General features: G+C 38.7%; 3 protein-coding genes and 1 long non-coding RNA gene across 10 annotated transcripts in view; 2 read left to right on the top strand and 2 right to left on the bottom strand.

Moving 5' to 3' along the window:
* Nucleotides 1-4,104, bottom strand: part of LOC138045256 (uncharacterized) — a 16,392-nt gene extending 12,288 nt beyond the window's left edge. Inside the window, exon 1 of one of the 2 annotated variants that reach the window (XR_011131563.1) lies at nucleotides 3,920-4,104. This is a non-coding gene — a long non-coding RNA (uncharacterized lncRNA). Of the gene's footprint in view, nucleotides 1,639-3,919 lie in introns of those variants that run through there. The other variant, XR_011131561.1, reaches the window with a different exon arrangement.
* LOC138045253 (uncharacterized) overlaps nucleotides 1-10,293 on the top strand; it is a 17,762-nt gene extending 7,469 nt beyond the window's left edge. For all 6 annotated transcript variants that reach the window (XR_011131557.1, XR_011131559.1, XR_011131558.1 and 3 more), the window contains exon 3: nucleotides 9,331-10,293. Coding sequence is in view for 1 of the 6 variants with exons in the window: in XM_068891682.1 (XP_068747783.1) it covers nucleotides 9,331-9,458 (128 nt within the window). In the remaining 5 variants the exon portion in view is untranslated. The remainder of the gene's footprint in view (nucleotides 1-9,330) is intronic.
* Nucleotides 4,268-6,625, top strand: LOC138044411 (uncharacterized). Its single transcript, XM_068890927.1, has one exon. The coding sequence runs from the start codon at nucleotides 4,573-4,575 to the stop codon at nucleotides 5,506-5,508; it is 936 nt and encodes a 311-aa protein (XP_068747028.1). The 5' UTR covers nucleotides 4,268-4,572; the 3' UTR covers nucleotides 5,509-6,625.
* A 2,357-nt stretch (nucleotides 10,294-12,650) lies between the features above and the next one.
* LOC138045247 (tyrosine-protein kinase Src42A-like) lies at nucleotides 12,651-22,528 on the bottom strand. The gene is made up of 4 exons (XM_068891676.1): nucleotides 22,028-22,528; nucleotides 19,622-19,901; nucleotides 17,887-18,567; nucleotides 12,651-16,568 (listed from the first exon to the last, which is right to left on the bottom strand). The coding sequence occupies exons 1-4, from the start codon at nucleotides 22,426-22,428 to the stop codon at nucleotides 16,380-16,382; spliced, it is 1,551 nt and encodes a 516-aa protein (XP_068747777.1). The 5' UTR covers nucleotides 22,429-22,528; the 3' UTR covers nucleotides 12,651-16,379.
* Between the last annotated feature and the right edge of the window lie 233 nt (nucleotides 22,529-22,761).

The raw sequence follows: 22,761 nt of genomic DNA, 5'->3' as shown, positions 1-22,761 counted from the left end.
ACTTGGACATCTAAATTTCAACATCCGGTATTCCAAGAACTTATGCCGCTGTTTACGCCACGTCCAGAGGAGGTTGGACAGCAGCGTGCAAGGCGTCATGGGAAATTTTTATTTTTCAGTCAGTTGCCTCCAGACTTCAAGGGAAACACATCTCTGTTGTAATCAACATGGACGCCAGTGATAGACAGGCCGCAGAGTCAACTTCGTTTAAGAGTTCCAGTTGCTTCTTCTTACATTGCTGTGACATGCTCAATTTATTTACTTTCTCTGTTCGAAGCCGGCTCTTTTTGATGATCAATGGGTTCGAGAAAAAATTCCTTTTGAAAGACGAATGTTTATTTTGCAACTGAGCAAGGAAATTAGATGCTCTGAAGTTGGCATCAGTTCTATTAAAAAACCCAGTGTTGATTTTGAGGTAGGGTATAAATTTTCTTGTTTTAGAATCATGCATTGTTGGAAATTTGTATGTATTTCAGGCTTGAGCCATCGTCGTTCTAAACTGTGTGAGAACAGATTTTCGTGACTTAATTAATGCACAACATGTTTGGAGATCGTTCTTCCCATGTTGTAGTTTGACCCTCAAGAAAGCGACCAGGAGAGCATCCTCAGAAACAGCCATTGCACAACCGCATCGAGCTCCAAAGGAAACTTTGTCAGTTGCTCCATATATTGTTAGATGTTGACAGGATGAATGTTGATGCAACTGTTCGTCTTTCCCAGAAACCTGGAACGGCTGGCCATGGAATATTTTTTGGTCAAACATTAAAGGATGACAAAGAGGAAAATGAGGACATTCATGAAAAAGGAAATGTTTTATTGTTTGTCACATAATGGACTGGAAAACTGTAAATAGTCTGTCCTTAAAATTAAAAATATAATTTTAGTTCACCATGTCACTGAAAGTTGCCCTTGGTAGACAGGTAGTTCAGGTATCGTAATGTTTCAGAACATATCTTAACATAAAATAAGTCACCAATGCTTACCTTCTGAAATAAGATATCAATCCATTTGTTTTTTGGGGGTTCTTGTTCAGAGAAATGCTGCTTATCTTGTGAAGATAGCCCCCTGATAGTCAAATTGCTCACATGACAGTACTTTCAGAAGTAGTGAAATTTCAGGAGATAAAAATGTGCTGTACACGTTGGTGTTTTAAGGTATTGGTGGCGCCCATGACAAGCCAAGACAGGAATTTTTGAAAATGGCACAGAGAAAAATAAAAGCAAACTGTCAGGTCCAAGTGCAGCTGAGACCAGAGCCAACTAATGGCAAGGACAAAAATACCATAGCCATTGACTTGAACCATGGTAATGGATGGTTTCATTGTTACATTGCCAGAGAATTCACAGGTTTATTGCATACACTAATTGAAAATGAGAAATTGTTGACATACAGGTAACTGTCCACCACATCATGGTTTTTTGTGTGTGCAAAAATTGGATATAACCCTTTAATTTCAATACTAAGAAAGGAAAAGTGGGAAAGTATGTTATGACAAGGTGCCACAGTGCTCGGTGAAGTAATCTTAAGAATTGCTTAAGATTGTCTTACAACTACTTGCTATTTGTAACTGTAACAATACTGTTGATTTTGTTTAATTTACTGGTCTTAACTATTCATAAGTATAAAATCTATGAACAATTTTTTTATTGTACATGTACATTAAAATACTTTGCTGAGTCTCATAGATGCACTACACACTACGTCATCAGGTTATAAGAGTGTAAAAACTGTATATCATTCAATATTTATTTATTTTTTGTTATCCATAAGGGAGGCTAACAAAATCAGCACCTTACTTGTTTTGCATTTTTTGAGCATTAAAATAGGACTTTTGGTCCTTTTTTTCTTACAGAAAGTCGAATATTTTGAGCTCACCCATTCAAATACTAACCCTGCCAGATAGGGCTTAACTGCAGTGAGATTTTGTCTTGGAAAGGTATCAGGCTTTTGGTGATATAGAAATTTCAAGGAACTTGAAAATGGTCAACATGTCAGCCTCAAATCAATGTTTCTCCATTCTCTTTTATTTTCTTCAATCTTTCTGGGTTTAGTATTATACTAGTAACCACATGTCTTTTCAGGGGGGCTATTTACGTAAGACATCTACCATGGCACTACAATGATACACGGTACCAAAACAATATCGTGTATTGTTAGGGCTACATATTAGGCAAAGACAAGTTGAATCTCCTGAAAAACAAAATGCAGCTCAGTTGACGGTTATGGAATAAAGCACTGTTACTGCACTCAGTCTGAGGTCGCTTGTTTTCACTCCTTCCTCTCCCCATCTGATGTACCCCATTGAAAAGCTTGTTCTTGAGGCCATTGCAACTGAGAAGCCCTTAATAACATGCATAAGTGGACTATGGAAAGATAAACATGCAGGTTTTCCTCTGCAAGAACTTATAGCAGTACTGATGTTTGGAGTATTAATTTTGCAAGATTTTTGGGGAAGATTTGCAAAAAGAAATATTGTCACAAAATTGAGAGCGTGTTGTCTGCTCTCAGAACTCTGGAAAACAAAATATGGGCAGGAATTTCCTGAAACACTGTCGTTTGTATCAAGCACAGGGGGAGTTAAGATAATTCAAAATTAGTAAAGAAAACTTTATTTGCACTGACCAACATATTTTGATCATCTGTAACATTTAGTTCAGCAGCTCAATTCAATGAAGCTGTGTACTAATAATGCGCCTATCAATGTTAAGCCCCAGGGAGGGGGGGTCATGCTAACCACGGGAGTTTGATCGTGAGGTCTGTCCACAGGGTAGGGATTTTGATCGTATGTGACGTCCCCAGGCTAACGATTTTGATGGTACAAAGGACATTTTACCACCTTCACTTGCCAATTATTTTGTACGGGGGGGTGGGGAATTCGAATTTTTTTAAATGAAAATGTCAAAATCCCCACCCCATCCCCGCCCCCCCCCCCCCCCCCCTCTCTAGGGCTTAACATTGATAGGTGAATAATAGTTCCCTAAAGAAGCTTCAATAATTATGGTCTCCACTTTGTTTGAAAATTTAAAGGATCAAAAGAGATGATTGTCTTTTATTTGTCTGGCACATTCTTGGAAACCACGGACTGCAGCACTGTGCGAACGAGTCAATTTCCTTGAGGATAACAACAAAGAATGTGAATGAATATGCAAATTTACGATTCCCTTGCCTTTGATTGCTTGTTTAAGCCATAATAATAACTGATCACATTCTTGGAAACCACGGACTGCAGCATTATGTTATTATATGAAACGATAGTGATGTTATAGCTAAGCATAGTAACATTTCTTAGCACTGGCCAAAAAGTGAGCAGCAAACCAAGATGAACGTTTCTGTTTAGGTAATTTGCTCATCACTTTATAACAATAAAAATTGGGTTTGCTAAGTTTGTTTTTTTTTTAGTTATAAGTACCTGAAGATAAAATATAAGCAATTGATTCCTTCATGCTATCACAATAATGGCAGCACAAATATAATTTTGGTGTTTCACGTATGTATGGAAGCATGATACAGTATTGTTGTAATAATTATAACCCATCAACTAATCAAGTCGATTTAAAGTGTCAATACTGTTTTGAGCCTTTTTGAACCCACATCAGCAGTTGTAATTTGGCACCATATCACAAATTTTAACAGAAATCTTATTTGATGAGCGAGTTCTGAATCTTAAAAGAATAAGAAAAACCTGAAATAATCGAAAAGTTTTCTATCATGAACCACTCTCTCTTATCTCTTGTGGGGACAATTGACTGATCAACAAGAATACTTCATACATATAGTGTTGCATAATTGAAGACTCTAAAGTGAACACAAAGCGAGAAATCGATTTCTAAAAAGGGCACACTCGAAGCGTGTCAACAAAACAATGCAATGTGGGACTTCGTAAAATATTATAAAAATGTACGATTAAAATTCGTCTTACCTTTAAATTGCCTTCATAGCAATGAAAAACAACTCCAATATGTTTAATCTGGCGCATTTATGGTGAATTATCAATAAACCAAAGCGAAAAAATGCCGAATTAACAGAGGGCTTCTGAGTTTCTCCATGGACTTTTTGTCCGACATGAAGATCTGTATGAACGCTGCTCATTGGTCGAAATTTATCACGTGACAGCTGTCCAACCTCATCTGCGAGTGTAACTGAAAATTCAACCAGGTGATCTGGTGACGTAATTCGGAGGACTGGGGAGAAAAAATTTAACGCCGTATCCCACAACCGCGCGCGGCCTTATTTTCGAATTCAACATGGCAGAAGAGAGGTTAGATCTTGTCAAGTCTACTTGAATGTTCATTCAGTAACAGGAAATGTGGTAGACACGTAATGATCTGTTGAGTTTTAACGATGGCAATACTGTAGGAAGTTTGGAAAACAACACCAAAGGCCGCGCGCGGTTGTGGGATATGGCGTTAAAATTTTTCTTCTCAGTTCTCCAAATTACGTCACCAGATCACCTGGAAACATTCGAATGTGAAAATATAGATATTGAGTACGATCTGTAACATTAGCTCGGGTGTGTTCCAGGTACATCTGCTATCTTGTGTGTTCCTTTGCTACGACACTTCATGAACAACAATGTTCGAAGACTCCGCGTTCCTTGTTGCTGTCTCTATGAGTTATATTTGCTTATTTTTTGTCCTCACCGTTTTCAAGTACGAAGTGATTTTCAGGACAGGAGTTATTTTAGTGGCAGCCTTTGGCTTTTTTTTCCCAATACTCTATGGACTTCCCTACATTATTGTGCTATGGAGAATACTTGTGGGATTGAATGTCGCCACTGATCAAAAGCTTTACATAGGAAGGCGCATTGAGCAAATAGACATGGACAAGGCAGAATTTTCTGGTTCCACTACCCTCAACCATTGGGCAGTTGTGATACAGGATGGTGGTGGATACGTCTACACACACGCTGTTGGAGATGTTGTATCTGGTGAAGGAAAGAAGATTCCGTTTAGAGAAATGGAAGAGGATACACTAGGCAAATACCGTCTCGACCATGTCGGCTTTGTCACTCGAAATCAGAGAGAAACGAAAACCAGAGAGCTTGTGCATGCAGAGCCGATGGTTTCTGGTAACAGTTGTCAGGAGTATGCAGTAGATATTGCCTTTAAACTCTCCAGTTCGCGCACATACACATTTGTTAAGATCATGGCATTACCTCGAATGCGAAACACCGTCTTGGTCATTGCAGAGGCACTATCAACTGCGTTTGCAGTGTATGGCCACCCTTACGCTCGTGTGTTAAACCCGCTGTTCTTCACCAATCTGTTTGCTGCTTGGGAGCTGTCTCGTATTGGCATACATAACCAAGCACAGGAAGTTGATCTCCGGTATATATCCTCAGTTTTTCGGGCATACTTTATATATCCGAGAAGGGTGGACTTCTTTCTGCTCTCGTTCAGTTGTGGGTGCTTTGCCTACGTTTATCAACAAGTGGACAACAGAGTGTTCATTGTAATATCCAGTTTATTGTTTGTGGTTGTCCTGGTGCTATTGAGACGAACACAGTGATGCAACTTTCAAAAAATAGACATTGTACGACATCGTCGTGGCTGGGAATGGGAAACGTACAGTAACGATTCTTCGTTTAACGGAAAAAAAACCGTTTCGTTTTCGTTTTAAACCGTTTAAACACAAAATGAAAAGCGTAGAAACGATTTTGCTTCTCGTTTTTCTGAACTTGGTCTCCGGTTTTGCTTTTGCAAAATCGTTTTCTCAACAACTGCAAGCGTTTACCGGTAACGGTTTGGAGAAAGCGTTGAAACAGTTGTTTCTTCTGTATAAAAAAATTAACGGCAGAGACAGTTGAACGATTTGGTTCACCATTTTAAACACTCAAGGATGTTCGTGCCAATTGTTTCTGCGCATCCTTACTGCGCACTCAAATGCACACGCCACGTCATACACGAGCGTGCACACTAAGTAATAAAATGAGAACTGATAGGGCAAAAGGCCGTGGCTATAGCTTTGCGTGGATTTAACGGTCTTGGACGTTCGGTGACCCCTTTTTTTCTTTCCAGAAACGGATTTTATTTACAATTATCTCCACGTTGTCCAAAAATGAACAAAAAATCAATGTGGGAAGTTCAAAAAATTTCAAGACTTCTGCTCACGGGACATCAAATCCTGCCATCTTGCGGCTGCAAGGCGCGTGAAACTGTGGTCACTAACTGCTAACTCGATGTTTAAGGACATTTTACCACCTTCACTTGCCGCTGGGTGGGGATTTTGACCAATTATTTTGTACGGGGGGGTGGGGAATTTGAATTTTTTTTAATGAAAATGTCAAAATCCCCCCCCCCCCTCTCACTGGGGCTTAACATTGATAGGTGCATAATAGTTCCCTAAAGAAGCTTCAATAATTATGGTCTCCACTTTGATTGAAAATTTAAAGGGTCAAAAGAGATTATGATTGTCTTTTATTTGTCTGGCACATTCTTGGAAACCACGGACTGCAGCACTGTGCGAACTTTTTGTTCTTATTAAACAGACACGATGGCCACGAGTCAATTTCCTTGAGGATAACAACAAAGAATGTGAATGAATATGCAAATTTACGATTCCCTTGCCTTTGATTGCTTGTTTAAGCCATAATAATAACTGATCGTGAAAAGGGTGCAGAACCCTAACACAATTCGCGTGCGCTAATATAATCGTCGATCAGTCATCATAAAATCAAAGGAGAAAATGAGTCCTGTCCAGATGTACCTTCCACAATGACGAATAAAGAATATTTGCAAGACAGCGATGTCAAATACTGACCATTATTTAGAGTAATGCCTAATAGGCTTTGCAAAGTGTGAAAAAAATTAACCGGAATCCACGATCAAGTTTGTCAAGAAAGCAACAATGTTTGCAAAATTACTATGAGGCACGAAAATGAAGACCGCTGACCAAGGAGTGACTGCCCTCCTTAATTTCCCCATTAGGGGATGCGAAGACCGTGACTTCCAGCGAATTCCCCGCCTACTGGGGAACCAAAATGGAGTCTACATGAGGTGCAAGTCCCCGCAATCCCCCGCTAAGGCCTGAATGGGGGGCTGCGGGGGTTTCAAATGACTGGTGCATTAGGTAAAGAGCTTCCCTTGTGTCTTTTATCAAGTTCACTCAATCCCCTAATCATGACCCCTCAAAATAATTCCTTCGTGAGAGAGGACAAAATGCGGAGCCCTACTCTATGGAGTACTTACTCTATGGAGTACCCAAATGGAGTATCCCTAAAAATAATTTATTGGTCAAATTTAATTCTTTATCAACATGGTGAGGTGTTTCGATGTACATACTTTTTGTTACAGTTCGATGCAGTTCATGAATTGGCCGCCATCTTGAAGTTACGTTGGTATTTTGTGTATCCCTTATTATAGGGCCGTTGGCAAAGGCCGGATCGGACCGGATTCATGCACGACGGTCTTCTTCTTGAAACTTGAAAACTGACAACAATTTTTTTCCTTTTTCCAGTCCCTGACAATTGCACACAATAGCTTGATTTAGCAACAGAAAGGCAACGTCAGTTGACGAAAGGAGAACTCGCAGAATAGTTTGGATTCTACTCTAATATGACATAATATGGATATTTTTGCTGCGTGCGGCAACTGACATTCCGTGCTGTTGCTAAACCAGGATATTGTGCAATTAGAAGGGACTGGGGTAAAGTAAAGAATTGTTGTCAGTTTTCATGTTTGAAAAAGAAGACCCGGTGTGTACGCAGTCAATTTGTTACATCATATCTTTCATAATTCTGCTTTGGAATCTGTAATCACCTTTTGACGAGCCTCAATAAATGAGGAGAGAAACATAAGAGAGAAAGGCACAGAATTTGAGCATGTTGTCTGGTGTTATTGATCCGGTCCGAGTTTTGTCAATCCGATCCGATCCGGCCCGATCTGATCCGATCCGATCTGATCCGATCCGGGTTTTGCCAACGGCTTTATTATAGTGTATTTTTAAACAAATATTCATAAAAACCGTGTACCCCTGCATACCCATTCAGGCCTGTGTATGCCCATATGTATGTACCCCTATGGAATGGATTGGATCATATCACAAATAGAAACCAACCTCGTCCCCAGGGTCTCTGCCTCTCTTGTCGTTGGAGGCAGAGAAGAGAGGCAGAGACCCTGGGGACGAGGTTGGTTTCTATTTGTGATATGATGTATAGTGTAGCAACTGGTTGTTGCAAGGTCAAAGGGTGGGCAGCTATATTGGGAAAGGCTAGACTCTAAACATCAAGGAAATGCAAAATCTTTTAACCTACAGTGCAGCAAGAGTAGCTAGCCTGTTTGAGGCTCCCAAGATATTTGGGAATAGCAAAAACTGTGCAGTTAAAATATGTGGGAGCTGGGCTAAGGCAACAAACTTGATGGTGATTCTATCCTGCAACCATCTAGTTTTTGATAACCTTGGTGTAGACAGTAAAATTCTTGCACTTACCAAAGGTCTTGACTTGAACACCAAAATGCAGCATTTCAAAGCTGGCCGTAACTGTGCTGATCGCTAGTTCCAGCCCTAGGCAAAGAAGAGGTCTTGGCAAAATCAAGACCAGGACGTGTCCCAGGACGTACATGTAAAATTGAGACCAATCTGAATTACTGAAGGATTTGAAATACTGGTAATCCTGCAAACTCATAAGGGAGCTTAAGAAAGCACGGTGTAAACAAGAATGATAATGGCAGAAAACAATACAGTGCTGGAATTAACAGTCGGTCATCAGACATTGTCTGACCAAATTTTGAAAATGTCCGGCCAAATTCACATTATGATCGGACACAATGGTCGAGCGTCTCACCAGCACATCTTGAGTTATCTTCTTCAAGGTGTTGTCAGTCAATAAATTATGTCCGGTTCAATTTGTCAAATGTCCGGCCAAAAGGAAGATTTGAACGGGCATATGTCCTGTGGATAAAGAAAAATTATTTCCAGTACTGCAATAGGTTTTATGAGCATATACAGTGGCTCTGCAGCTAGCAACTTTTTGTACCTTTTGTACATTTTAGAACATGTTTTACTTTTTTCTTCCTAATGACAACATGAAATGACTTACCGGTAATAGCCTTTTTGACAGTTGTGTGCTTTAAGCTACCTGGCCTTTAAATAAAAATGAAGCTGGAGATGACCTTGTTATGAAACAGGCCTCCCTTTCCCTGTCCTTGAATTGGGATCATTTTTTATTCTTAAGGTAGTCACTTTCCTTGGTTACAATAAAGTGATGAAACATGGGCTACCTGTATTTGATTTCTCGAATATCATGCTTTGAGGTTTACGATTGCTTTCTAAATAGCTTTCCTTAGATCTAGTGCTACCATAAGTGTAAGAATCTCTTCATTCTCTTTTCAGGTTTGACTACAGCTATAAGCATTAGCCTCTTTGTGATTTTTGTTGGGATGGCGATCTTTATTTACAAGCCAAGGCGGAAAAGACAAGTTAGAAGACATCAGGCTAATGACCAACCTGTTCCTGTATAACTTAAGAACAGACTGAGGGAGAGCAATTCAAGTAGATGCTTTGCTTTTCATGGAGGCCAAAATAATGAACTGATATACATTTAAGAGGACCAGAAATGATATTGTTGGCCACACAAGAAGCACTACTCCTCTTAACCTGCTCCACATGTTCTGTATGGAGCATCGACTCAGAAAATGCTGGGTAAACTTTGTCTCAAAGGGACTATTGGGAAGTCATCTTACCCCGATCATACTAGAACTGGAAACATGAAGCTCAAAATAACAAAAATAATACCGGTAGTTACATTTTCAAAAAATTGTGTTTGCCTGTCCAAATGCACAGTCCATTTGTGTTAGTATATTTGAATGCCCTTCACCACTTACCTTCTACAAACAGTGAGTGTCTTCTTTATCTTTAGTGCCTTGCATTAAAGATTACTCCTAAACCCATGATCGGGGATTTTTTGTGATGGGGCCTAAAGTTTTTCACCCTTGTCTAAGGAGATGGCAAGCAGTAAGTGTGCAAAGGCAGGACTTTTCCCATAGTTGTTCACAGATCCCAAGTGATGAAGAAACTTATCCTATTGTGTGACCTGTTTAGCAGTATCAATGCTGTCATACAGAAAATGCCCATCTCGAGTGGGTCTGGAACAGTTGATGTGTGCGAGTCCAGAACATTCTTGAGGACTTGTTGGCATGACTGCTGTGAACTTGATGAAAGCAAGTTTTATTATCCTGATAACTTCTGGATAACAGGCTTTGGAAGGAAGAATCCAAACTATTTTCCAATGACAGCACAAAAATATTCATTGCTGGTCTAAACCAAGGAAATATGTCAAATAAAATCATGCATTACTAATTTATTAGATTTGCCTGGTCACATTCTGGTTTGTCTGTTCACCATGACCTTGGGGTCAAATGTTTTCCCGATCGGCCCTCCAACATAATTTTTTGGATGGGTGACTTGGGTTATGGAAGTCAAACTTTGTTTTAGGCTTTTGTATATTTCTGAAAATCAAAACTTTACATTATAATATTAGCTTATCTAAAAGGTTGTTGTCACTGGTAATCAAGGTAAAGAGAGGCTGGCATGGCACCAGACTGTGAGAGAAGATACAGAAGCTTGGCGCTCTCTCCAGAGTCCACCAATGATAGGATTGTCTGATGAAGTCAGCCGCTTCAAACCCCTGGTGCAGAGAACATGTGATGCTAATTAGGACCGTAGTAGCAGCAGTAGTACACTTGTGGGATTTTGGCCATTAGACGAGGTTTAATGGGGAACTGAAGGCAAAAAAGAACTATTTTTTATTTACACTTTAGACCATGCACAATAATGTTTTAACTTTTTTTCTGGCATATCATATGCATCGTTTTTCCACCTAAAAAAATGTTTTTATTCCAATTTTGGGCCTACTGCATTGCAGCTCAGAATGGAGGAGTCAGCAGTCATTTTTGCAGCTTATGACATATGAAATGGGGAAGACATGCGAGAGCGCCCCATATAGAAGCAGTGTTTTGACTGATGTTTGTCGTGAATATTGAGTCCGCGAAGAAAGAATAAAACAACGAAGAAAATATCCACATCAGCACTTGTTTCTCTTGATTATGAAATCTCTGGTCCCCATATCATGCGTCAAAGCAGGCTGAAGAGTTAGTTTTTGAGCCCACACTGAAAAGGCAGAAAGAGCAGGAAAAAGCACAACTTCGAACATAATTTTCTCGCAACCCCACAGACTCAACTTTACTTATGTTAGGCTTTCCAAAAATGATGTTGGAAAAATTGCTGATTTTGGCCTTCAGTTCGCCTTTATTGTGATTGTGGCAATATCACTGGTCTGCTGTATATTTGCTAGGACTGGAATTAATGAAATAGACCACTCTCAAAGCAATATTATTATTGTGCTAAATTATTGTACCAAAGGTCAATGTAAATTTTTGATCTTGTTAAACGAATTAAGAGATGCCTTACTTTAAACGTAAAAAAGAGTCCAGCTGGGGTTAGGACATCTTGCAACCAAGATATGAAATGAATGTATAGTTGAAGCGTAGGTCATAATACATGTAGATGAATGAGAGAACCTGTTTACCAACTGCATGGCTTTATTGCTCAGTTGGTAGAGCAGTTCACTGGCACAGCAGAGGTCATGGATTCAAATCCCCCTGGAGCCATCTTAATTTTTCAGATGTCTATATTATTGGTCTTGGCTCTTTCATCATTAACCAAGATATACCGGTAGTAAGGACGTTGGATGTACACAACCAGTCTGGTTTAAGGAGAGTAACCAACTAATGGCCCCTTTCTCTAGGGTGTCGGTGGGCAAGCCATTTTTAAAAGAACTCTCCCAATTGTCACATTTCAAAAGCAAACTTATTGATGATCATGTTGTGACATGGAGGGTGATTACAAACTGCAGGTTGCAGGTCATTGTTTCGCCATAGCTGATTCAACCCAAACCTTTACTAATGCCAAGACTAGGCCTAAACACAGTGTTGAAGCCTAAGGTTAGCATTTTTGTGAAGGTTTGGGTTGTTTCAGGTATGGTAAAACAATGACCTGCAACCTGAACTTTACACAATCCGGTTGTGACAACTTCATGTTGTCATTTTCCAAAATCAGTTTTAATCTTAGGTTTAGGGAAAGAGTGGCTGAGTTCTCTGAGTCAAGTAACCAACACTTTTCATCGGAAATTGCTATTTATTGAAACCAAGTTGCACAACTATGCAAAATTGGTTGGATTGCCAGTGAAAAGTTGGGGGTAGGGGGGTGTGTCAAAAATGAAGACCGTAAGACCCTACAAGACCCGCAAACTTGAAAACGAAGAAAGTAATTAACCTGAAACACTCAATTTGGCTTACCCTAGGCCTAAAGTTGGTTTTTAGGCCCAGAGTGTGACAGGGCCTATTTTTATCCAAGGGGAAATGAAGAAGTCCGGCCACATGTGGAGTCTGGTTACTCAGTTAAATATGGCAGATCACCCAGCTTTCACTTTGAAACAAGTTGTTGCGATCGAAGGACTTGAACTTCGCTTGAGGTGACTTTTACATTTCTCTAACAAGACAACTGGGAGGTCTCCTATTTGTTTTCAAGTTTTCGGGGTCTTTAGGGTCTTCATTTTTGATACTCACTGGGTAGGGTGGTAATTTGTTATTTTGTCTGAACACAAGTGGCTTAATTTACTGATGGTTTCTTAGAGTAATAGACATGTAGCAAAATAATGTTTTTCCTTTTATTTACAAACTCATATAAAAAAATAAAGTAATAGTAATAACAAAATCAGCTTATCACCAGAACACGACCATTAAGTACACCACTGTTATTAATTTTTATGACCATCAAGTCTTAAATCTAATCCCAATATTTAACTAATTACCGGTATTACATCTTCCATGTTGGTTGTTTACAAAGTTTTAACTGATATGGAGGAATAAAGACAAATTATAATTAATACAAGGAAGTCAGCCAAAAACGGTTGCAATATAGATGCATGTTGTGTTCCAAAATCTCTGTCATTTTTCACCAAATAGTCAGGGCCCATTTGTTGAATAATTAGACGGATTAGATTACTGGCAACTTACGTTGCAGTTTATTTACTGTTTCAAAAAGTTTCCACAAGATTTTTAGAATTCAATTTTGATTCATATTTTGGTTTTCCTTAAGCCTAAAATTACATTGTTAGGACCTTTTTAACTGCTGGAATTCAACCCTTTACAGCCTTGTCAAAATGTTTTTGGGGAGCAGGTTATAAGGAAAGTGGAGACGGTTTTGGTGGCAAAGGCACAGGCCACTGAAAAACGCAGACTGCAGACTGTGCAGACCATCTGTAAAATGAAAATTTGGTTAACCTGAATTAGGCCTAAATAACATTTGGTTAGCCTGTTTACGGTTAGCTCTCAATAATAGTGAGGGTAACGCCATATTTTTCCCCTGGTCTGCATGGTCTGCACAGTCCACAGTCTGCGTTTTGGGGTGACCACCAAGCGGGTGCCCAAAGCATGTAAGCTAGGCATGTTTCCGTAAGAAATTTTTGAAATTTAGACACTCACAGATGCAATTTTGTGAAATCTGGGGGATCTAAAGTGACGAAATTTCACATATGGAATTGACACTTGCATGGTGTCTGATAAGAAATACTGGAATGTTAGTTAAATAAACATTTCACATGCACCACGCCAAAAAATATTGCGGAAGCGAATTTGTACGTCAAACAAGCATTTTTCCAAGCCTTAAAATATCATCTCCAGTGACTTGACTTTACAGCTAAAATTGTGTTGTCTGTTTTTTTTTTTGTCTCACCTGTCGTAATCAAAATAAGACATTTTCTGACTGGAAGGAGACAGTCAAACTTTCTGAAGAGGTGGCTCATTGAGCCGGCCGGTTTTGAGAAGGCTGCTTTAATGGTATTTAATTGCAGTTTAGTGTTAATCGACGTTTGAACTGGATCCAGTATTAAACTAGCACTGAAATTCTTCAAATGATCAACTTCACTAAAAATGGCTTTGGAATGATGTTACCCTGGTTTTAATTGAACATCAAAATATTTTAAAATCTTTGTTACCCCCCTATTTACAGGAAAACTAACATCTGAACTTCAAGTTCATCTTTAAAGGGGCAATGTCAGGCCATTTTGAGCAAGAGTGCAAATTCATAGAATGGTTTTCAGTTGATAACAGCTATAAAATAAGCACAAAGCTGGTTCCTATAAAGGTATATTTCAACACACAGACTCTTTTATAAACCTGTTTTTTGCCAGAAAAGAATGTCTCAAGTTAAAACCATTGGATTAATGTTTAATTAAGGTTAAATTCCACATTGTAAATCACACTAAGTCAATGAAAACATATTCCGGCCAATACTTTTGGTTTATATTCACCTGAAATCATGAAGAAAGTGATTTGGAAGTGGTAAATTTTATGAAATTTTAATCAGAAATTGTAACAAACACTATGACAGTACCCCTTTTTAAAAACAGGTTTTTTTAAACACAAAATTGGCCCTGTGGTCTATTAACCTTGGTGATAAAGACTACTAAAGCAAAATTAGTTGTATTTATATATTATGCAAGCTAGCCACTGCTTTAAATTGACTTTTATCTTACTTTCTAAGGTCACTAAAAATAATGTATATATGTATGTAATAAGACCATATGTATGTCACAATGGATCAAGTTCTTGTTAACCTATCACCCCCTCTGTGCATCACTGGTGAGTGAAACTGTCTGGCACTTGACAAGGCAAATTCTTCAAGTTCCAGATCTGAGACCTTTAACATTGGCTCAACAATTAAATTTTCCAAACTTAAAGTGAATAATGTTTTCAGTTTTCGGCTACTGACGTAAAATCCTGCTCTTGAAATTCATTTTAATTTCCTTTCTACATTTCCGAATAGAATTTAAACGCCTGAGTTTGACATCACTAGCAAATAACTGATATACATATATAATAAGAGTGTTACACTAAATGGGGGTTATGCTAATACTTGGAACACTTCCATCTTGCATTTACGATATGTGAAAGATTTAATTTGCAAAAACTAATTAATGTGGCTCAATCCCCCTTTAAAGAATCTGACTGTACTATTTAAAAGGATTGACTCTGCAACACTGTATCTCCAAACAGCTTTGTTACTGTCCTAATGCCAAACATGAATAATTATTTCTTCACAAAATGAACTCAATATCATGATGTCATAAGTTACCTAAGCAACAGGAGAGCTATGTAAAAGACCCAATGTATTTTTCTATGCAGATGCTTTATCTCAAAAACAAATAAATTTGGTAACCCCCAACCCACTTCTTGTATTGCTGAAAAGTGATTTGAAGGTTAAATTAATTAACTTAGACTCTTGTAAACTTACAGCAAATTCTCTGAAGCCGATTCAGAGCAACCTGGGCAATGTTGGCAAATTTAAGGGGGCTATGAATCTGCTCGTTTTACTTTGCAGAGAGTTTGATCTTATCCTTCTGATCACTTTGTAGCAATGGAAAATGGGAAATGCCATGTTTATTTTTGAGATTATAAGAATTTAAGACAAAAAATGGCTGCTATGGTGATCTATCACACCACCAAAATGAGGGCCTTCAGGTGCCTTTTGAAAGGGTTTGCACAAAGTCATTTATGTAAACAACAAAAAAAGCAAACAATAAAATATAAAAAATTAATTCTTACTTTTGTACACTACAATTTTTTTACATTGAGCAAAAAAAACTATTCTTAATTTTCTTGAGCTAATATCATTTGTCAAAGTGAAAAATCAACAATAATGCAACATTTCAAAGGAGATTCCCAATGAATGCCAGTCGTGATCAGATCATTGTACATGTAAATTCTCACTTAATAATTTTATACTCTGACCTTTAATGCTCACAGGTATTCAAAGCTGCAAAAAATGTTTTTGGAGGAGAGTGCTAAGGGTTTAGGCTTTGCAGTTTTGTTGAGAATATTACTGTGATTTTGCGTCAAGTGGCAAACTGCGTTTTGGTTTCCATCAGTCAAATTTCTGAACATAGCTGGGAAGATCGATTCTGCCTCCGGAGAATGAATTGGAGTTTTTGTTTAGTTCACAGATCGAATATTATGATATTCTTTTAGAAATTCTTTGGTAAAGAGATTCATACAGATTCCATCGCTTTCCATTTCTAACATTTTGGGATGTTTTTGATTTGTGCTCAAGTGGCTGATTTTTTGGTAACTGAAGGCATAAATAATGTAACACCTTGTCACTAAAAAAATAAAACGTAGAAAATAAAGTGGATGACCAGTGTTGTCATTTTTAGACTTGTTTACAACAGTCCCAGATAACTAAGCATTAGCGAACATTAGAATTGCAACAGTCTTAGAGTACATCATCATGAGCTTGTGAAATAGACTCGATAAAAAATCATAATGCATAATATGCACTGTGTTCATGGAGCAGTAAGTTACAACAGTACCTCCATCAGAAAATTAATTTGCCAATTCTTTATATTGCTTTCCATCTGTTGTATAAAATTCCTCCAGTTGCCACTGAAGCGTTTCAAATGTTGGCCGTTCATAAGGTTCTGTTCGCCAACAAGCCATCATTATGTCATACAGCTTGTCCTGACAAGTGTTTGGTTTGGGCATCCGATAGCCACGTTCGACTTCTTCCACCACCTAACCGAAAAAAAAAAAAAATGATAAGAAACAAAAAAAAAACCGTTGCAGTGGCATGAAAGATTTTCAGTTGGTCTTTGCTGTCAAAATGTCACACCACAGTATTTAGCATAAACATTTCACACCTGCACTGGCCACCATTTATAACTGGGCTTCTTATAGGATGCGGAAAAAAATTAAAGATTATGTGGAAATTTTTGGCCATATTATGCATAAACATGCATTGATTATGCAGAAATTTTCAGAGGAAAAAAAAAAGGAAAGGAAAGGAACTTTATTTAAGTGTCTAGTCGATTTAGCGCTGGAGCACTAATTGGGGACACTGCAAATCAACGCAAATCAAGTCAAATGTTGGTTTTTGAGGAGAGGGGAAACCGGAATACACAGAGAAAACCTACATGTATACTCTAATTATTTTTGGAAATTCAGTTGCCCGCAAGACATATTTTGGGTTTTGAACAGACCCTAAAATAGCACGATATAGCCCCTTTAAGGCTCCTTCGCATTCTATACAGCTGTGTGAAATGTATTTCATTTCATCTGTCGTGACCAAAAATGTCACACTTCAAATGTAGTTAGCAAATCAGGCAAGTTACACCACATACTGTCCAGATTGCTGCCAGGACCAATTGGACCACTGCCTTTGACATGGACAGGGAAACAAAAAATCACCACCAAAATTACTAAGAATTCAAGTGCCTCTTTTGTTTAAATTCCTGAACAAAACTGTGCCGATCCTTGGCTCATGTTCTGTGCCTATGTTGCTCATGTTATTTAGGGTAATTTCTAAGGAAAAGTAGCTGGCGAGTTCATGTGCAATATCTGGCGAATTTCACCTGCTGCCCGCTCTTATTGAAAACCCTGCTCAGGTTAAGGACTTGTTCTGGTGTATCCACTTCTTGGGATATCATACAAACAAATACAGAGTTTTGATAGAAAAATAGGGTGAATTCCACCAGTGACAAAAGTTGCTTTCAGTAATGTTAACATTCCTTCCTTGATTTAAATGTCTAGAGATGTAATATAATAATATCTTAGGCACTAGGCAATAAACAATGCTGGCCATAACTTACAGTACAGATCCAGTCTGTAGGATTTTAGTGAAATGTAACGACTTGTCACGTCAATAGGCACTACACCTCCTGCATCAACATTACAGCCTTTAATCAAATCTATTTCACCCATTGACTCCCAGGGGTTCCCCATTGACAAGTAAAATTGTCTGGCGTTAGACAGAGTAAAATACTAAGTCTGGCCGGTTTCGGCTGGTTTCGGCTGGTTTGGATGTCAATGGGTTAATATATTTTAATATCCTCACCTGTTTGTTGTTCATTCCAGCATATGGCACCCGTCCATATGTCACAAGCTCTGTCAGCAAGATACCAAATGACCATACATCGGATTTGATGGAAAACTGGTTTTTAAGGCAAGCTTCTGGAGCAGTCCACTTGATTGGGAACTTTGCTCCTTCATGGGCTTCGTAGAAATCTTCAACAGCACGTGACAGACCAAAATCTGCAACTTTAACAGTGTTGTTATGACCCACTAGGATATTTCTTGCGGCTAAATCTCTATGGACATAGTTATGCTTCTCTAGAAAAGCCATTCCTCCGGCAATTTGGGAAGCCATGTCAATCAACAGTTCCATCTTCAGTCGACGCCCTTCGTCACCACGCAGGTAGTCCAATAAACTTCCTTTTGGCATTAATTCTGTGACAATATAAATTGGCTCCTCTTTGGAACAAACTGCATAAAGCTGGACCAGTTTGGGATGGATCAGCTTTTTCATAAGCTCTGCCTCTTCCAGAAATGCGGTGGGGTTCATTGTGTCGGGCTTCAATGTCTTTATTGCCACGGGTGTTGTGTCATTCCATGTTCCTTCCCAAACTTCTCCAAAGTTGCCATGGCCAAGACGCCTAATTAGCCTGAGTGTGCTTCGCTCTATTTCCCAGGCATCGACAGTGTCATGTGATAACCCAACAGTCTGTGGTTTCTCAACCTTAAAAAAGGGAGGAAACAAAATTGGTCATTACCAGGATAAAATAATAATAATGATAACGATAACAACAACGACAACAACAACGATAACGATAATGATAATGATAATAATAATTAAAGTGCATCTAACGTCAAATTTTTTCAAATTTTTTCTTATTTGAAATTCTTTGAGATTGCACCCAAAGCACCTATTACTATGGGAATCACTTTCACTTCACTGCAGCTCCAAATTCTCTTCAATTCCCATTTAACATCCTGATATTTGTCCACCTTTTCTTTCTCTTTCTCTCTGATAGATATTATCATCATCATCATCATCATCATCATCATCATCATCATCATCGTCATCATCATCATCATTATTATTATTATCATTATCAGCCTGGGGTTTGAATGAAATGTGAAGTTGGCGTCTGGTTTGGGTAGAGTAACTGACTATCAACAAGGGGCCTGTGTCTGTGGACATGCCATTTTTAAGAAAGCCCCAAATGCGATATTTCAAAAGCACAATATTGATGATCTTTATTAGAGTACTTCATGCTGTCATTATCCAAAATAATGATTTTATTAATCTTGATTTTTTTTCAATTTAGGAAAAAAAGTAGCCGCTTTCTCTTGAGCATTGAAGTAGCAGGATGCTTTTCACCACTGAGGTGTCAGTGCTTATTGAAGCCACTGTTACTATGTACCATAACATTAATTATATTAACACCAATGAAAAGCATAGTAAACTAATAATTATAATAGTAGCTTTAGTACAGTCCTCACTGATAAAATGGTACTGATTTCTGAAAAAAAAAACCAAAATTTGACTTGATTGTGTTTATAATTATTAATTTCAATTTACAGTGTTCCCAATTAGTGCTCCAGCGCTAGAACGACTAGAGACTTAAATAAAGTTAATTAATTTCCTTTAAAACAGAGATCAAAAATCAAACAAAGGATAATGATAAAACTAACATCATTTTTCCCTCTTCAGTGTTGCACATAAAGTTAAAAATGAATTTCAACATGACATTCTGACTTACGAATTTCCAAGCTCTACATATTCATACCTTAACGCAAGGGGTTTTAAGGCAATCGCATAGGCCATCAGCATTGGTAGAATAATGCTGAACTAACTCTGAAAGCGAGGAAAGTTGATTGTTGTGGGCTATGAAGTAGGTTCCACTTTCAGAAGAGCGGATTTTGTAATGTTTGACCATATCACCATCTCGCATTGACAAGGCATACCCTCCTTTGTCACTGTCTCTAATAAGGAATGCTCCATGCTCATTTGGTGGAGTCTTAAGCACTTTCTCGGCCTCAGGTCGCTTGATATCACCGAAGTACCAACTGTAAAAAGGAATAGTTTGAAAACTGTGGTTAATTTTGAAGAACAAAATTATTTGACTTTTCTATGGAACAGATGGGAGAGGAACAAAAATGTTGTCATAAAAACTGGGAGTTGTTGGTTCATTGGGAGCAAGGATGGCATGGAGGTGAGAGCACTTGCCTCCAATCAATGTGGCCCAGATTCAATTCCCAGACTTGGCATTTCACTTGGTTGAGTTTGTTCCCTCTCTTCTCTGCTCTGACAGGTTTTTTTCTCTGAGTACTCAAAAATTCTCCTCTCCTCGACGCCAACCCACGATTTGATATGAGTTGATTTGATTGAACAGTGCCCAGCACTAAATACAGTTGACACTTAATAAATAAAGGTCATTATATCTAAGATCTGAAGATGGAGGACAGTGCTCAAAATTAGTGGTCGACCGGTTGTCCCAGACGGCCAGAAAGTTTATCGGGGCAACTAGTTTTTGGTAAAACGAAAAGGTTGGTTGCCCGAGGAAGAAACAACGGACAACCCCGTCAAAAATAGAGAATGTATTACATAAGAAGCACCCGACTCACTCGACACTTTTCTGTTGGCAATGTCTGATAGTAGTGTAAAGTTAACAATAATTAATTTGCTGCAGTTGAGCATTTCCCATGTTTTGAATATCTGTGGCTTTTTCAAAAAATCGTCAGATAGGAAAATTCGCACGTAGCTGGCGATGGGGATCAAAGACTCCATTTTGAAAATGCTAAAACGTAAACCCAGACTTCCACAAAGAAACCACAGGTGCACACTTGGAACTATGGGATACTCAAACTCCAATACATGTGATTGCATCTCAACATGGCACGCTTTTAATGGTAGGGGCTTTCCTAATGTGCAACCAAGCATTTATCGGGGCAACCTAATTTACGGGTTTAGTTGCCCGGCTTTGAAACCGGGACAACCTGGATTTTTTTTTTTAATTTCAAGCACTGGTAGAGGAGGTCACCTGATGCAATGGTTACGGCATCTGGGTCAAATTCTGCTCTGAATACTCGCTGGATTTATCTTGAGAGGTCAGCGTCAGGCTGTAACTAGCTAACAAGTTACCTCTTATAAGTTAGATTTTTAACCATTCTAAACCAATTGAATGTACGAGGGTTATAACTACCCTGTTAGTAGAAATTTTGATTTACCTGTATGCCAACTTTGACAAATGAAAAAAAATTAAACAAGTAAAAGAATGACGAGCTTCCCCAATCTACTACTGTTATTTTGCACTCTTTCTCGTTTCAAATTTATCCGGAGTTGATCATGTAGCCCCATATCTGTTGGGTCTCAGAAAGTGACCCTTTGACTTGAAGCCAAGAAGAACAAACAAAAAATTCAAATGCCTGATTGGCTGAGATGACAAAGAAATGATTTGCTCCGTAAATTATGGACTGACATTAAAATATGTTTGGCAAAGGAAATTAAGGGAAACCATGAAAATATGAAAAAAGCAATGGTGACATTTGAATTACTTACACACATTGAAAATTGCCAGAAAAAACTAACTGGACTAACAACATTTGATTTTCTGGGATCATGTCCTAACTTCAGAATGAGTGATGTTTAAGGAAATAAAAACATGTCTGAGCCAACTTTATGTTAAACTTTTAAAATGCAAAATAAAAATCATACCACGCAGAGATGCTTAGTCTGGAGTGAGTTGCTTATACTGTTTGTCATGTTCCTAAAACCCATAGCTTAAAAGAATTCATAAAGGATTTAAATTCCTGCAAGGTTAAAAATGTAGTTACTTACCCAGTTTCCGGGTATCAAACCCCCACAAAAAACTTAATTGTAAAATTAGCCAACGGAGTTTCATTATTAAACTTTTGGCAAGTTTCTGCTCTTTCGTTGTGCGCTTGCCAAAAACACTAAAATGGTGCTTAATCGCAAAAATTGCAGTATCACTTTTAAAAGGGGGGTTAACACAATCGATTCTGTGTGCAACCTCCAACAAATTCCACACCTGACAAAGCTCGTAATTAACGCCTTGCAAAATCAATTTTAAAAGCAAACGGCACGATTAATTATCACTGCTCTAAAAACCAGTGCTTTAGGAAAAGTCAGTTACCATTTACACACACTAGAAGAAAAGAATTAATCTACTTACTCTTCAGCTTCCAATGTTTGTTGAAGTGCTAAGTAATTGCTCGGAACGAATCCCTCCTTGCCACTGTTTCGAGAACGAGCCCTCCACCAGTCGTTGCCTAAATCCTCGTTGTTTACTTCGAGAATTTCGCCCTTTGTGAAGCTAAGATCTTCATGGGTTCGGGCATCATAATCGTAAAGAGCGACGTATAACGATTTGACGTTAGTTGGACTTTCCGGAGCTTGCGAACTCGGCGGTGGTTCAGGAACGTATCTGTTTTGCTGGTGGGGTGCTCCTCGGGGAGGATTGCTGATTTCGGTATGAACCTCTTTCAAGCTACGCGTGGAGTTTTCCATAGGTGGCTCCTTTTGAACACTGGTGTTTCCATTTTCACGAGGAGGTTTGGCCAGACAGTTTCCCATGATCGACAAGAAACCGACAGTAGAGCTCAGGGTAACGAAAATGTCTTGCTACGATCACCGAGCGTTCGAGATCAAGCTCGCCTTCAGCTCTTTTAGCTCAGTTCCGGGATTGCGCACTCGCTTTAGCCCTCTCCAGTCCTTCGCTGTTTGATGTGCCACAGGCAATCCCTCCTGCATTTGGGACGAACTTCATCTCACTTGCAGTGAGAAGTTAAGCTCGAGTCTGCACGAGTGGCCGTCCCCAATCCAAAGGGTGATAACTAATTGTGTAAAATGCCGATAGAGAGGTTAAGCAAGGAAAACGACGATTTTTGCAAAGAAGTTGAATATTGA

This window comes from Montipora capricornis, chromosome 4 (genome assembly GCF_036669925.1).
Source record: "Montipora capricornis isolate CH-2021 chromosome 4, ASM3666992v2, whole genome shotgun sequence".
Lineage (NCBI taxonomy): Eukaryota > Metazoa > Cnidaria > Anthozoa > Scleractinia > Acroporidae > Montipora > Montipora capricornis.
Note: the sequence above shows the minus strand (reverse complement) of the source record. Positions and strands in the feature narration are given on the sequence as shown.